The sequence below is a fragment of the Aotus nancymaae genome, unplaced genomic scaffold (assembly GCF_030222135.1).
Source record: "Aotus nancymaae isolate 86718 unplaced genomic scaffold, 86718_ANA_hifiasm-v0.15.2.pri h1tg000018l, whole genome shotgun sequence".
In the NCBI taxonomy this organism is placed as follows: domain Eukaryota; kingdom Metazoa; phylum Chordata; class Mammalia; order Primates; family Aotidae; genus Aotus; species Aotus nancymaae.
Window position 1 is genome coordinate 18,748,487 of NW_026988430.1, and position 15,918 is coordinate 18,764,404.

The 15,918-nt window shown below is 48.9% G+C and overlaps 1 protein-coding gene across 1 annotated transcript in view; it reads right to left on the bottom strand.

Annotated features, from left to right (window-relative positions):
• Positions 1-9,581: 9,581 nt before the first annotated feature.
• POLR2A (RNA polymerase II subunit A) overlaps positions 9,582-15,918 on the bottom strand; it is a 30,487-nt gene continuing 24,150 nt past the window's right edge. The window contains exons 21-29 of the mRNA XM_012457480.2: positions 15,235-15,481; positions 14,792-14,892; positions 12,891-12,995; positions 12,619-12,801; positions 12,175-12,378; positions 11,845-12,031; positions 11,599-11,712; positions 11,268-11,417; positions 9,582-11,170 (exon numbers count right to left, since the gene is read on the bottom strand). Of these exons, the coding sequence (XP_012312903.1) occupies positions 10,014-11,170; positions 11,268-11,417; positions 11,599-11,712; positions 11,845-12,031; positions 12,175-12,378; positions 12,619-12,801; positions 12,891-12,995; positions 14,792-14,892; positions 15,235-15,481 (2,448 nt within the window). The 3' untranslated portion in view covers positions 9,582-10,013. The remainder of the gene's footprint in view (positions 11,171-11,267; positions 11,418-11,598; positions 11,713-11,844; positions 12,032-12,174; positions 12,379-12,618; positions 12,802-12,890; positions 12,996-14,791; positions 14,893-15,234; positions 15,482-15,918) is intronic.

Here is a 15,918-nt window from a genome sequence, read left to right on the forward strand (position 1 = left end):
GTCAGGAGTTCGAAACCAACCTGGCCAACATGGAAAAACCCTGTCTTTACTAAAAATACAAAAAATTAGCCAGGCGTGGTGGTAGGTGCCTGTACTTCCAGCTACTCGGGAGGCTGAGGCAGGAGGATCACTTGAAGCTGGGAGGCAGATGTTGCAGTGAGCCGAGATCACGCCATTGCGCTCCAGCCTGGGCAACAAGAGTGAAACTCCATCTCAAACAAACAAACAAACAAAACCCTGAAAAACTGAAATCCTGAAAACAGCAAGAGAAAATCAACTTCTCTCAAACAAAGGAGCCCAAATAAAATTAATAGCTAGTTCTTATCAGCAACAATGGAGGCCAAAAGGCAGTAGGATGTCATATTTAAAGTGCTGAAAGAAGGAAAAAATGCCAACCAAGAATCTTATAATCAGAAAAGTTACCATTCAAAGATGGGTGTAAAAATTCCAGCAGTGGGCCAGGCACAGTGGCTCATGCCTGTAATCTCAGCACTTTGGGAGGCCGAGGCAGGCGGATCACCTGAGGTTGGGAGTTCAAGACCAGCCTGATGGACATGTTGAAACCCTGTCTTTACTAAAGAAATACAAAATTAGCCAGGTGTGGTGGCACACACCTGTAATCCCAGCTACTTCAGAGCTAGAGGCAGGAGAATCACTTGAACCTAGGGTAGAGGTTGCAATGAGCCAAGATTGCACCATTGCACTTCAGCCTGGGCAAAAAGATTTAAACTACATCAAAAAAAAAAAAAAAAAGAAAGAAAGAAAAAACAGAAAAGAAAAAAATGCCAGCAGTCTTTTTTTAAGAAATGGAAAAACCTATACTCAAATAAATATGGGATTGCAAGAACTCTCTAATAGTCAAAACAATATTGAAAAGAAGAGCAAGGCCAGGCACGGTGGTTTGCCCCTATAATCCCAGCACTTTGGGAGGTTGAGGTGGGTGGATCACCTGAGATCCAGAGCTTGAGACCGGCCTGGCAAACATGGTGAAACCCCATCTCTACTAAAAATACAAAAATTAGCCGGGAGTGGTGGTGGGTACCTGTAATCCCAGCTACTCCAGAGGCTGAGGCAGGAGAATCACTTGAACCTGGGAGGAGGAGGTTGCAGTGAGCTGAGATTGTGCCAATTTGGAGGACTCATGCTTCACAATTTTTTTTTTTTTTGAGATGGAGTCTTGCTCTGTTGCCCAGGGTGGAGTGCAAAGGCAAGGTCTTGGCTCACTGCAACCTCTGCCTCCTGGGTTCAAGCAATTCTCTGGCCTCAGCCTCCCAAGTAGCTGGGATTACAGGTGCCCACCACCACATCCAACTAATTTTTGTATTTTTAGTAGAGATGGGGTTTCATAATATTGGCCAGGCTGGTCTTGAACTCCTGACCTCGTGATCCGCCTGCCTTGGCCTCCCAAAGTGCTGGGGTTACAGGCGTGAGCCACCAGAACCAACTCAAATTTTAAAACTTACCACAAGCTGGGCGTGGTGGTTCATGCCTGTAATCCCAGAACTTTGGGAGGCTGAGGTGGGCAGATCGCCTGAGGTTGGGAGTTTGAGACCAGCCTGGCCAGCATGATGAAACCCCATCTCTACTAAAAATACAAAAACAAACAAACAAAAAACTAGCCAGGCATGGTGGCAGGCGCCTGTAATCCCAGCTACTTGGGAAGGTGAGGCAGGAGAATCGCTCGAACCCAGTAGGCAGAGGTTGCAGTGAGCCAAGATTACGCCATTGCACTCCAGCTTGGGCAACAGAGCAAGACTCCGTCTCAAAAAACAAACAAACAAACAAACAATGTCCGGGCTTGGTGGCTCACACCTGTAATCCCAGCACTTTGGGAGGTCGAGGCGGGTGGATCACAAGGTCAGGAGTTCAAGACCAGCCTGACCAACATGGTGAAACCCCTCCTTCTCTACTAAAAATACAAAAATTAGCTGGGTAGTGGCACGCGCCTGTAATCCCAGCTACTCAGAAGGCTGAGGCAGGAGATTCGCTTGAACCCAGGATGTGGAAGTTGCAGTGAGCCGAGATCATGTCAATGCACTCCAGCCTGGGCAACAGAGTGAGACTCTGTCTCAAAAAAACAAAACAAAACAAAAACTTACTACAAAGATATAGTTATTAAAATAGTGTGATACTGGCCAGGATCGGTGGCTCACGCCTATAATCCCAGCACTTTGGGAGGCCGAAGCAGGTGGATCACGAGGTCAAGAGATCGAGACCTTCCAGGTCAACAAGGTGAAACCCCATGTCAACTAAAAATACAAAAAAAATTAGCTGGGCACGGTGGCGCACGCCTGTAGTCCCAGCTACTCGGGAGGCTGAGGCAGGAGAATTGCTTGAACCCAGGAGGCGGAGGTTGCGGTGAGCTGAGATCGCTCCATTGCACTCCAGCCTGGGTAACAAGAGCGAAACTCTGTCTCAAAAAAAAAATTGTGTGATACTGGCATAAAGATAACATATAGATCAATGAAATAGAATTGAGAATCCATAAATAAACCTATACATTTACAGCCAATTGATTTTTTTTTTTTTAGATGGAGTCTCACTGCCACCCAGGCTGGAATACAGTGGCATGATCTTGGCTCACTGCAACCTCTGCCTCCCAGGCCCAAGTGGTTCCCCTGCCTCAGCCCTTTGAGTCACTGGGATTACAGGCGCACACCACCACATGCAGCTAATTTTTTTTGTTGTTGTTTGGGGTTTCTTTTCTTTTCTTTCTTTCTTTTTTTTTTTGAGATGAAGTTTCGCTCTTGTCATCCAGGCTGGAGTGCAATGTCACAATCTGCAACTTCTGCCTCCTGGGTTCAAGTGATTCTCCTGCCTCAGCCTCCCGAGTAGCTGGAATTACATATATGGGCCACCATGCCCGGCTAAATTTTGTATTTTTAGTAGAGACAGGGTTTCATCATGTTGGCCAGGCTGGTCTCAAACTCCTGACCTCAGGTGATCTGCCCACTTCTGCCTCCCAAAATGCTGGGATTACAGGTGTGAGCCACCACGCCCAGCCCTACTGATTTTTTTTCCACATATCATAGCTTTTTAAATTTTTATTTTATTTATTTATTTATTTTTTAGAGACAGGCTTTCACCATGTTGGCCAGGCTTGTCTCGAACTCCTGACCTCAAGCAATCCACCTGCCTTGGTCTCCCAAAGTGCTGGGATTACAAGCATGAGCCATGGAGCCCAGCCCCCATTGATTTTTGACAAGCCAAGGCCATTCAATGTGGAAACAATAGTTACTTCAACAAATGATCCTGAGACAACTGGATGTCCATATACAGGAGTGAAGTTAGGCTAGCATGGTGGCTTATGTTGTAATCCCAGCACTTTGGGAGTCTGAGGCAGAAAGATCATTTGAGCTTAGTAGTCTGAGACCAGGCTGGGCAACATAGGAATATGACCCTCTCCCTATAAAAAAATTTTAAAAATTAGTTGAGTGTAGTGGTGCAAATCTGTCATCCCAGCTACTAGGGAGGCTGAGGTGGCAGAATCATTTGGGCCCCAGAGGTCAAGGCTGCACTGAGCAACCGAGTAAGCAGAGTGAGAATCTATCTACAAAAAAAAAAAAAAAAGAGAGAAAAAGAACTAAAACCAACTCTTAAAAAAAAATAGGGGCAAATTATCATGACCACGGATTTGGCAGTAGAATTTTAGATGTGACACCAAAAGTATAAGCAACAAAAACAAAAACAAAAGAGATAAATTGGACTTTATAAAAATTAAAAACTATGCCAGGCTTAGTGGCTCATGCCTGTAACCCCAACAGTTTGGGAGGCGGGTGGATCATCTGAGGTCAGGAGTTCGAGATTCACCTGACTAGTATGGACAAACCCCGTCTCTACTTAAAAATATATAAAATTAGCCAGTGTGGTGGCACATGCCTGTAGCCCTAGTTACTCAGGAGGCTGAGGCAGGAGGATCACTTGAACCCGGGAGGCGGAGGTTGCAGTGAGCTGAGATTGCGCCATTGCACTCCAGTCTGGGCAACAAGAGCAAAACTCCATCTCAAAAAAAAAAAAAAAAAACCACAAAAAAGATAAAGAACCCAGTAGGCCAGGCACAGTGGCTCCTGCCTGTAATCCTAGCACTTTGGGAGGCCGAGGTGGGTGGATCACGAGGTCAGGAGTTCAAGACTAGCCTGGTCAATATGGTGAAACCCTGTCTCTACTAAAAATACAAAAATTAGTTGGGCACAGTGGTAGCTGCCTATAATCCTAGCTACTCAGGAGGCTGAGGCAGAAGAATTGCTTGAACCCAGGAGGTGGAGGTTGCAGTGAGCCAAGGTTGAGCCATTGCTCTTGTTGAGCGAATTCCAGCCTGTGCAACAAGAGTGAAACTCCATCTCAAAAAAAAAAAAAGATAGAAAAAAAATTTGCGAAAATGATTAAGAGCCTCAAACACCTGTGGGGCAAAATCAAATAGTTTAATACGCGAGTTACTGAATTCTCAGAAGGACAGAAAAAAATTTTTTAAAGAATAATGTCTAAAAACCTCCCAAATACACTAAAAGACAATTTTATAGAACCAAAAATCTCAGGAAAATGCAAACAGGATAAATGAGAAAACTTTGCCTGGGCATACTGTGATGGTTAATTTTATGTGTCTACTTGCCTGAGTTAAGGAACACCCAGAGAACTGGAAAAATATTGCTTCTGGGTGTGTCGGTGAGAATGTTTCTTGAAGAGATCGGCATTTGAATCGGTAGACTGAGTAAGGAAGATTCTCTTGAACCAGCGTAGGTGGGCATCGTTCCAGTCAAGTGAGGGCTTGGAAAGAACAAAAAGGTAGAGGAAGGGTAAGTCCTCTCCTTGAGCTCAGACGTCCAACTTCTGTCTTTGGACCTAGGAGTTCCCGATTCTCGGGTCTTTAGACACTATGACTTGCACCAGCGCCACCACTGCTAACACCACCACCACCCCACCTCCAGTTCCCAGGCCTTTGGACTCAGACTGAATTACACCACCAGCTTCCTGGTTCTCCAGATTACAGATGGCAGATTGTGAAACATCTTGGTCCCTGTAATTGTTTGAGCCAATTCCCATGACAAACCCCCTCATATTTGCTGTGGGGAAGCTCAAGTAAATAAATAGAAAAAAACTCATAGATGGTCGGGCACGGTGGCTCATGCCTGTGATCCCAGCACTTTGGGAGGCCGAGGTGGGCAGATCACGAAGTCAGGAGTTCGAGACCAGCATGGCCAGCATGGTGAAACCCTATGTCTACTAAAAATACAAAAGATTAGCCAGGCATGGTGGTACGCACCTGTAATCCCAGCTACTCGGGAGGCTGAAGCAGGAGAATTCTTTGAACCCGGGAGGCAGAGGTTGCAGTGAGCCAAGATCATGCCACTGCACTTCAGCTGGGCAACAGAGCGAGACTCTGTCTCTAAAAAGAAAAAAAGAAAAAACCCATATATATATATATATATATAAAAATATATAATCACGTATAAAAGTAATGTGATTATTAGTACAGGAAGATATATACATATATACATCTCCCCCAGTGGTTCTGTTTCTCTGGAGAGAAACATGCATCGAAGCCAAACTGTCAAAAACCAAAGAACCAAAGATAGAAAATCTTGAAAGCATCCAGAGAAAAATAACACTGGAAATAATGATTCCAAGGACTGTGAACTTCTCATTGGAAACTGTGAGGGCCAGAAGATGGTAAGACATCTTAGAGATTTCCCTTTCAGAAGCCCCTTTTTGCGGCAAGGGAGAGCGCTGCTCTTTATTTTTTGCCTTATTAAACCTCTCTTAAACTCAAAAAAAAAAAAAAGGCCGAGTTCGAGATCAGCCTGACCAGCATGGAGAAACCCCATCTCTACTAAAAATACAAAACTAGCCAGGCATGGTGGCACAGACTGTAATTCCAGCTACTCAGGAGGCTGAGGCAAGAGAATCGCTTGAACCAGGAGGTGCAGGCTGCAGTGAGCCAAGATCGTACACTGCACTCCAGTCTGGGCAACAGAGTGAGACTGTCTCAAAAAAAAAAAAAAAAAAAAAACAGCTGGTCGTGATGGCTCACGCCTGTAATCTCAGCACTTTGGGAGGCAGAGGCGGGTGGATCACCTGAGGTCAGTTCAAGATCAGCCTGGCCATCATGGTGAAACCCCATCTTAAAAAAAAAAAAGTGCTAAAAGAAAAATCTAAATCTGTCACACCACAATCCTATCTCCAGTGAAGATATTCTTTAGGAATGAAGGCAAAATAGACATTTCCAGATAAAAAGAAAACTAAGATCATTTGTCACCAGCAATGCTGCTCTATAAAAAATACTAAAAAGAACTTCTTTAGGCAGAAGAGAAATAATGTTGGAGTAACTCAGAGCTTCAGGAAGGAATGAGAGCATAGAAAAGGCTAAATAGGCTAAGCGTGGTGGCTCACGCCTGTAATTCCAGCACTTGGGAGGCCAAGGCAGGTGGATCACCTGAGGTCAGGAGTTCGAGACCAGACTGGTCAACACAGTGAAACCCCATCTCTACTAAAAAGACAAAGAGTAGCCGGGCATGGTGGCCCACGCCTGTAATCCCAGCTACCCCAGAGGCTGAGGCAGGAGAATCTTTTGAACATGGGAGGCAGAGGTTTCAGTTAGTCAAGATCACATCACTGCCCTCCAGCCTGGGCAGCAGAGTGAGACTTGGTCTCAAAAAAAAATAATAATAAAAATATCTAGGTAAATATTAAAAGCTATTAGTTTCCTCTTCATTTCTTTAAAATGTAATATAACTATTTAAACCTAAAAAGCATGACCAAATTAAGGAACCATTAAAAGAATCATAGAATAAACCCCAAAACAGTAGAAAGACAGAAAACAACAAACTAAGAACAGAAATTAAGAATTAGTTTTTTGGCCAGGCGCGGTGGCTCACGCCTGTAATCTCAGCACTTTGGGAGGCCGAGGCGGGTGGATCACGAGGTCAAGAGATCGAGACCATCCTGGTCAACATGGTGAAACCCCGTCTCTACTAAAAATACAAAAAATTAGCTGGGCATGGTGGCGCGTGCCTGTAATCCCAGCTACTCAGGAGGCTGAGGCAGGAGAATTGCCTGAACCCAGGAGGTGGAGGTTGCGGTGAGCCGAGATCACGCCGTTGCACTCCAGCCTGGGTAACAAAAGTGAAACTCCGTCTCAAAAAAAAAAAAATTAGTTTTTTGTTATTTTCTATCTATCCCCTCAAATACGTGCCAATAAAAATTTCTGGTACATGTGCGTGCAGGTTTGTTATATAATAACAAAAAAATTATACAATTTAAAGAAAAAGATGTAAAAATTTTTTTAAATTTCTGGAATTATGTTCACCAACTGCCAACACTAGTTTCTTTCTTTTTTGAGATGCAGTCTCACTCTGTCACCCAGGCTGGAGTGCAGTGGTGCGATCTCGGCTCACTGCAACCTCTGGCACCTGGGTTCAAGCGATCCTCCTGCCTCAGCCTCCCAAGTAGCTGGGATTACGGGCACCTGCCACCGCGACTAGCTAATTCTTGTAGGTTTAGTACCGACAGGGTTTCACCATCTTGGCCAGGCTGGTTTTGAACTCCTGACCTTGTGATTGGCCTCCCAAAGTGCTGGGATTACAGGCATGAGCCAACGGCACCCAGCCTAGTTTCTTTTTTTTTTTTTTTTTTGAGACAGGGTCTCACTCACCCAGGCTGTAGTGCAATGGCACAATCAGGGCTTACTGCAACCTCTGCCTCCTGGGCTCACGTTTTGCTCTCACCTCAGCCTCCCAAGTAGCTGGGACCACAGGTGCATGCCACTACACTTAATTTTTGTATTTTTTATAGAGATGGGTTTTTGCCACGTTGCCGAGGCTGGTCTCAATCTCCTGAGCTCAAGCAATCCACCCACATTGGCTTCCCAGGTGCTGGGATTACAGGCATGAGCCACCAAGCCCAGCCCCAACACTAGTTTCTAGGTATGAGATATATTTTCTTTCCACAGTGCTTATTTTTAAAATAATAATAACCTATCCTTTTAATAAAGACATAAGTCATTTCTTCCAAACAATTTAAAATCTTGATTAAATGGCCAGGCTCAGTGGCTCACGCCTGTAATCCCAGCACTTTGGGAGGCCAAGGCGGGTAAATCACGAGGTCAGGACATCGAGACCACATGGTGAAACTCCATCTCTACTAAAGATTAGCTGGGAGTGGTGGCATGTGCCTTTAGTCTCAGCTACTCAGGAGGCTGAGGTAGGGGAATCGCTTGAACCCGGGAGATGGAGGTTGCAGTGAGCTGGGATCGTGCCACTGCACTCCAGCCTGGTGACAAAGCAAGACTCTGTCCACTGGGTTAACTATGGCAGACTGTTAACTGTCATCTATAATTTGTGATAATAGGTGTTGTCTGTATCATTTTTTATTCTTTTGAGTATTTCAAAATAAAAAATAATAAAATACCTAAGTCAGCTGGGTGCAATGGCTCATGCTTGTAATCCCAGCACTTTGGGAGGCCGAGGCAGGTGGATCACCTGAAGGCAGGAGTTCGAGACCAGCCTGGCCAACATGGTAAAACCCCGTCTCTACTAAAAATACAAAATGTAGCTGGGTGTCGTGGCAGGTGCCTGTAATCCCAGCTACTTGGGAGATGAGGCAGGAAGAATCGCTTGAACCCAGGAGACGGAGGTTGCAGTGAGCTGAGATTGCACCACTGCTCTCCAGCCTGGGTGACAGAGGGAGATTCCATCTCAAAAAAATAAAACTAAATAAAATACATAAACTAGAAATAACTTGCAGAGGATACAGAACATTGATACCTACATTAAGGTGCTAATGAAAGGGGGAAAAATTGCCAACTAAAACCAGCATATAACCCCCAAGACCTTTAACTTCAGCTTCTCTATTACAGCATCTGTATCTTCACTTTTGGTTTGAGGCCAAGATGAAAATACATTTTTGTTCATTTGTTAGTGACTCAAGCAAAGTGTAGGAAAAAATACCAAAAAGAAAGTATGCCTCCTAGTGGTGGGATTAAGAGTGATCATTTATCTGCCTCTGGATTACACGTTTCTTTTTTGAGATGGAGTTTTGCTCTGTTGCCCAGGCTGGAATCCAATGGCGCTATCTGGGCTCACTGCAACCTCCGCCTCCTGGGTTCAAGCGATTCTCCTGCCTCAGCCTCCCGAGTAGCTGGGACTACAGGCGCATGCCACCATGCCCAGCTACTTTTTTTTGTATCTTTAGTAGAGACGGGGTTTCACCTTGTTGACCAGGATGGTCTCGATCTCTTGACCTCGTGATCCACCCACCTCGGCCTCCCAAAGTGCTGGGATCATAGGCGTGAGCCACCGCGCCCGGCCTCCTTTCTATACTTTTCCAAATTATTTATGACAATCAATAAAACAAGCTAAAAGGCTGTTATGGTCAACATTATCTTAATGCAAGACAAGAGCTGCATCCGTTGTGACAACAAACTCAGTAGAGCAGTGCCCGGCACAGAGCAGGGGCTGTGTGTGGGTTCAGTGACTGTAAGGTCACCTCCCACTTTCCTGGTCCCCTCCCCTTAACAGGATCAGCAGCCCAGGCAGGAGGCAGGGGCCTGCGGGTACCCTGAACCCCAAAGAAGCACTCAATGTACATACTTTTGGTCAAAATTAGTAAACTTTATTTAAACTTCAAAAAAATAAAATAACAGACAAAAGGCAGCTTTAGCTTTGTTCTTCCCGAGGATCAGCTGTAACCACTCAGAGCAGGAACTACCCCTAAGTTAAAATACCCTTTACCGCCCCCTCATCAAGCCACAGGCAAGGAAGGATCTTCAATTTGGGGCCAGGCAACGGGTGGGTGGGGTAGGAACGAGACCACCACCAGGCCAGTGGGTTCTGACAGCACGAGTGGAGAACAAGACAAGAGGCTGCATCAGACACGGGATCCAGTTCACTGGGAGCTCTGCCACAAGGTGTTATGTACAAGGGGCTGGACTGGGGATGACACCCCAAGAGGGAGGCAAGAACTGCACAGCCTGGGCACACTGCCCTGGGCCCTAGCCCGCTGCTGCGCTCCAGGCGCCCTCAGTTCTCCTCGTCACTGTCATCCGGACTGATGGCCGGGCTGGTGAGGCTGTAGGTGGGGCTGGTGGGTGAGTAGCCAGGGGAAGTAGGAGAGTAGGTAGAGCCTTTCGGGGAGGTGGGTGAGTAGGTGGGGCTGGTCGGTGAATACTTGGGGGAAGTGGGCGAGTAAGTGGGGCTAGTAGGTGAGTACTTAGGGGAAGTCGGGGTGTAGACTGGAGAGGTTGGGGAGTAAGTAGGGGAAGTTGGGGAGTATTTTGGGGTAGTGGGTGAATACGTGGGGCTGGTAGGTGAGTACTTGGGAGAGGTGGGTGAGTATTTGGGACTGGTAGGTGAGTACTTGGGAGAAGTTGGGGTATATTCTGGGGAGCTGGGACTGTAGGAAGGACTGGTTGGGGTGTACTTGGGTGAGGTTGGGCTGTAGCTGGGCGAGCTGGGGCTGTAGCTGGGCGAGCTTGGGGTATAGGTTGGAGACTGTGGTGTGTATCGTGGGCTGGAAGGGGAATAACTTGGTGAGGTTGGGGAGTAGCTGGGTGACGTTGGAGAGTAGCTTGGAGAGGTTGGGCTGTAGTTAGGGCTGGTAGGTGTGTAGTTGGGACTGGTAGGTGAATAGCTGGGTGATGTTGGGCTGTAGCTGGGTGATGTTGGGGTGTAATTGGGACTGGTTGGAGAATAGTTCGGGCTGGTGGGTGAGTAACTTGGAGAAGTGGGCGAGTAGCTGGGAGAGGTAGGTGAATAGCTTGGAGAGGTCGGTGAGTAGCTGGGGGAAGTGGGAGAATAGCTGGGTGAAGTTGGTGAGTAGCTGGGAGATGTTGGCGAGTAGCTGGGAGAGGTGGGCGAGTAGCTGGGAGAGGTGGGTGAGTAGCTAGGGGAAGTGGGTGAGTAGCTGGGAGAGGTGGGCGAATAGCTGGGAGAGGTGGGTGAATAGCTGGGAGAGGTGGGCGAATAGCTGGGAGAGGTCGGTGAGTAGCTGGGTGATGTTGGGGAGTAGCTGGGTGATGTGGGGCTATAGTTGGGACTGGTTGGAGAATAGGATGGAGAGGTGGGGGAGTAGGAGGGGGAAGTGGGGGAGTAAGAGGGACTCTGGGGTGTGTAGCCACCAGGGGAGCGGGGCTCGTAGGCAGGTGATGTCGGTGAGTAGCTGGGAGACATGGCACCACCTGTGGGGAAGAAGCCAACAAAGGAGATGAGCGATGGGAAGACTCACCCAGAACTGAGGAGGAAACAAACCTGGCCTGACAGATGGCGAGAACTCACCTGGTGAAGGGATGTAGGGGCTTGAGGGACCTGGGGAGCCTGGGGAGCCTGGTGTGGGAGACCAGGCAGGGGAGTAACCCGGGCTGAAGCCGCTGGCATCAGATGCAGCACTGGGAGAGAAGCCAGCTGCCCCTGGGGTCATGCCACTCCCTACAGAGTAAGAAAAACAGATTAAGGTCAGAGCTAGAACCCAGATGACCCCAACTCTCCCAGCCGCACCTTTCACTAGCCCTCTACGGCCTTGAGTTCCAACAACGGCTACTGTTAACGATCTCAGCTCACCCACCTCTGAACCACCTAGAGAGCCCTCTTCCTGGACCAGGTTACTCACCAACACTGGGGGACCAGGCGCCGTAGGCAGGGGTTGCACCCTGGTTCCAAGGCGTCATGGCAGGAGAGATTCCACCCATGGGACTGGGTGCTGACCCAAAGAACATGCCGGTGGCTGCAAAGAGGCACACAGGAACTCATGAGGAGCAAGAACAGCAGGGACTGGTGACACCCTCCCACCCACGGCCTGCCCCACCACCTTGCTGACCCAGCCAGGTCCTGGGCAGCTGGGGCCCTTCATACTCACGTCCAGCAGCCCCCAGGCCGGGGATATTGGTGGGGATCTCCATGCCATACTTGCACTTCTCTGCATCAAGCAGGAGGTCAAAGCAGCCAGTGCCAGCCGGAGCCAGCTGGCCCAGCATGATATTCTCAGAGACCCCCTTCATGGGGTCGCTCTCACCGTGTGCGGCTGCTTCCATAAGCACGTCCACCTGAACACAGCAGACAGGTCCCATCAGACCTCTCCACACACAGCACCTGGCCGTCCCACCGCCACAGACCAGCTGCCCAAGGTGGGCACCCTTCTTCCCACACTGCTCCCTCCTTCTGCCCTATTCAGAAGTTACACTGTTACCGTTTCCTCAAAGGAACACTTCATGAGTGGTCCTGTGTCCTGGCGGTTGACTCCATGTCGGGTGATGGCCATCAAGTGGCCGCGACAGGTCATGGTATCACACAAGAGAGCCAAGTGTCGGTAATTGACATAGGAGCCATCGAAGGAGATAACGTGGTACAGCTCCCGCTCCAGGGCCTTCCGCACAGCTTCAATGCCCAGCACCTGGCACAGGGGAGGGATGAGGAGGGGAAAGTCAGAACCCAGTAACTCTGCTCTCTTCCCTGCTCCTGCCGTCACCCAGATCCAGGGAGGGTGTCAGGAGCCAGGATATCCCACTCTCAGAATGGATTCAGGCAGAAAAATTCTGAGCCTGAGGAAATCCTGTGAGTGGGGAGCACAGAATGAGGAGCCTCAGAGCCAGAGATGCACGGAAGGCCTCTGGGCAGCACACTTGGAGCTCACCGTGAAGATCTCCACGATGTCATTGGACGTGGTGCGCACGGGGTCCACGTCCTTCTCACTCAGCACCCGCATCAAGCTCACACCGTCCGTCTCCAGGATCCACTCCTGCAGGGCCTTGAACTCCCCGTCCTCCGTGATGATGATCTTCTTCTTGTTGTCTGTCTGTGGCAAGTGCATGTACACCTGTGGAGAAGACAGCGTGCTCAAAGTGTGTAGGGCGGTTAGGTGGGGAAGTGGGCGGAGGGAAGGAGGGGGCAGAGGGAGCGGCTGACCTTGCTAATCTGCTCAATGCCCTGCAGGGTCATATCTGTCAGCATGTTGGACTCGATGCAGCGCAGGAAGACGTCATCATCCATCTTGTCCACCACCTCTTCCTCCTGCAGCAAGAGTGAGGTCCTGGTCTCCTCACCAGTCCTCACCTCAAACTATAGCCTCCTCTGGTCTCCTCCCCAGCTCTCAAACTACAGCCTCCTTGAGGGCCTAAGAGTCAGCCACCAGGCTCTGCCCCTCACAGTTCCAGTGAGACTTTTTTTTTGAGACGGAGTCTCGCTGCTGTCAGCCCAGGCTGGAGTGTAATGGCACAATCTTGGCTCATTGCAACCTCCGCCTTCCAGGTTCCAGCAATTCTCCAGTGAGACTTGCTGATTTTACAATATTAAAAGAAGCCTAAGGAAAGGCACCCAAATCCCACCACCCTAACACATCCACTCTGGTGCAGTCCTGCCTAGCAAGCAGCTGGCTCCAGGTACGTGTCATGTCCTCAGTGGCTGTGCCCAAGCACATAGCATGACCTGCTCCAGCACCTCACCACGTGTTCACCTAGGCTGCTGCTGTCGTGACAGTCATCACTTAACAGTCATATACTGGGCCGGGCGTGGTGGCTCACGCCTGTAATCTCAACACTTTGGGAGGCCTAGACAGGTGGATCACCTGAGGTCAGGAGTTCAAGACCAGCCTGGCCAACATAGTGAAACCCTGTCTTAAAAAAAAAAAAAGAAATAGTCATACACTGTATTCCATGAAGGCCTATCAATGCTTTTAGAACTATTCTCTGACAGCAGTTCAGTAGTCAGTGAGTTCTTCAGTTTTTGTTTGTTCGTTTTGAGACGGAGTTTCACTCTTGTTGCCCAGGCTGGAGTGCAAAGGTACAATCTTGGCTTACCACAACTCCCACCTCCCAAGTTCAAGAGATTCTCCTGCCTCAGCCTCCAGAGTAGCTAGGATTACAGGCACCCACGACCATCCCCGGCTAATTTTGTATTTTTAGTAGAGACGGGGTTTCTCCATGTTGGTCAGGCTGGTCTCAAACTCCCGACCTCAAGTGATTTGCCTGCCTTGGCCTCCCAAAGTGCTGGGATTACAGGCGTGAGCCACCGTGCCCAGCCTGAATTCTTCAGTTTTTATTACTGAAGCACCAAGCACCAACATGTGCTATAAGCAAGTATCTTAGGAGCCATGCCCAGGAGTGGTCACTGGTCCAGCCTTTTCAGGGGTCTTGTACATGTCACACGACTTCCCCTAGGACATAGCAATTCCTACTGCCCAACCTGCCCCCAAGTTTGACCCCTGCCTCAGGACTGGGGTTTGTATTGCCGAAGGAAAGCAAGTGGCAGGAGCCTCGGGGGAGCAGAGCCAAGTGATAGGGCAAGAGGGAAGCACTCCTATTTTAACACTATCTGTTTTATCTACTTGGCCACTGCTGTGGATTTTGAAGATCGTTGCTAATCACCATTCCCCATCCCTAAGTTAGGTGGGTACAACTGGCCCCTCAATGTTGACTGCATCTTCATTTCTTTGGTCCCTAACATGATTTAAGAGTTTTACACGCCGGGCGCGGTGGCTCACGCCTATAATCCCAGCACTTTGGGAGGCTGAAGTGGGTGGACCACAAGGTCAAGAGATCGAGACCATCCTAGTCAACATGGTGAAACCCCGTCTCTACTAAAAATACAAAAAATTAGCTGGGCATGGTGGCGCATGCCTGTAATCCCAGCTACTCAGGAGGCTGAAGCAGAAGAATTGCCTGAACCCAGGAGGCGGAGGTTGTGGTGAGCCGAGATCGCGCCATTGCACTCCAGCCTGGGTAACAAGAGCGAAACTCCGTCTCAAAAAAAAAAAAAAAAAAAAAGAGTTTTACACATGTGACACATTGACTTCTTCTTGGGCCCGTTACCTCTTGCATCTTGTTCTCATCGCTGTTCATGATGCGAATACGAAGGACCAGCTTCTCTGCATTGTCATCATTAAAGATGCAATTCAAGTCATCGCCAAAACCTGGTGGGGCAAGGAGCCATGAGAAAGGCTGCAGCTAACAGGATCAGCCCTAGCCACCATCCCTTCGCAGCTCTCTCTGAGCAAGGCTCACTTTTAGCTCCCCCTCCTCCTCCTCACAGAACCTTCCTTTTCACAGAAACCCTTGGAAAGAGGAAGGGGGAACACTGAGAGGAGAAAGGGAGTACAGAGAGGACCTGGAGAGTCAGAGCGTGCCTTGGGGGGCGGAACTGGGATGTGGACGGTGGTGAGGGTGGGTGGCTCTTTAGGGGCTCAGGTGTGGTGAATGCGACAGGTGGCAGCCCAGATAGCAGGGTTCCTGAGCCAGCCTCCTCCGAGGCTTACCAGCATTGATCTTCTCAGCAATCTGCTCCATGGTCAGCTTCCGGTCAGTCATGTGCTTCCGATCCAGCTCCACCCGCAACAGCCAGGGGGAGATTCGGGCCACATCAAAGTCAGGCATCTCATAGTAGACATTCACCCACTCCTGATCCTCTGCCACCACTGTGCTCTGGGGGTTGGGGTCATAGTAGATGGCTGTGTTGGCAGTCACCTTCCTCAATGTTGTATGCTCCAGGCGGCACAGAATATCCTGGGAAGAGATAGGAATTCATGACACAGGGAACTGAATAGCCCTAAAGGCCTCTTCTAACCCTCCTTATCAAGGGAATCCAAAACCCTTTATTCATGGGGAAGAGTTCTTTTTTTTTTTTTTTTTTTTTTGAGATGGAGTCTCACTCTGTTGCCCAGGCTGGAATGCAGTGGTATGATCTCAGCTCACTGCAATCTCCACCTCCCAGGTTCAAGCGATCCTCCTGCCTTAACCCCCCTAGTAGCTGGGATTACAGGCACACACTACCATGCCTGGCTAATTAATTTTTGTACTTTTAGTAGAGACAGGATTTTGCCATGTTGGCTAGAAGGTCTCGAACTCCTGACCTCAGGTGATCCACCTACCTCGGCCTCCCAAAGTGCTGGGATTACAGGCGTGAACCACCGCGCCTGGCCGAGTTCTCCTTCCTTTCTTCC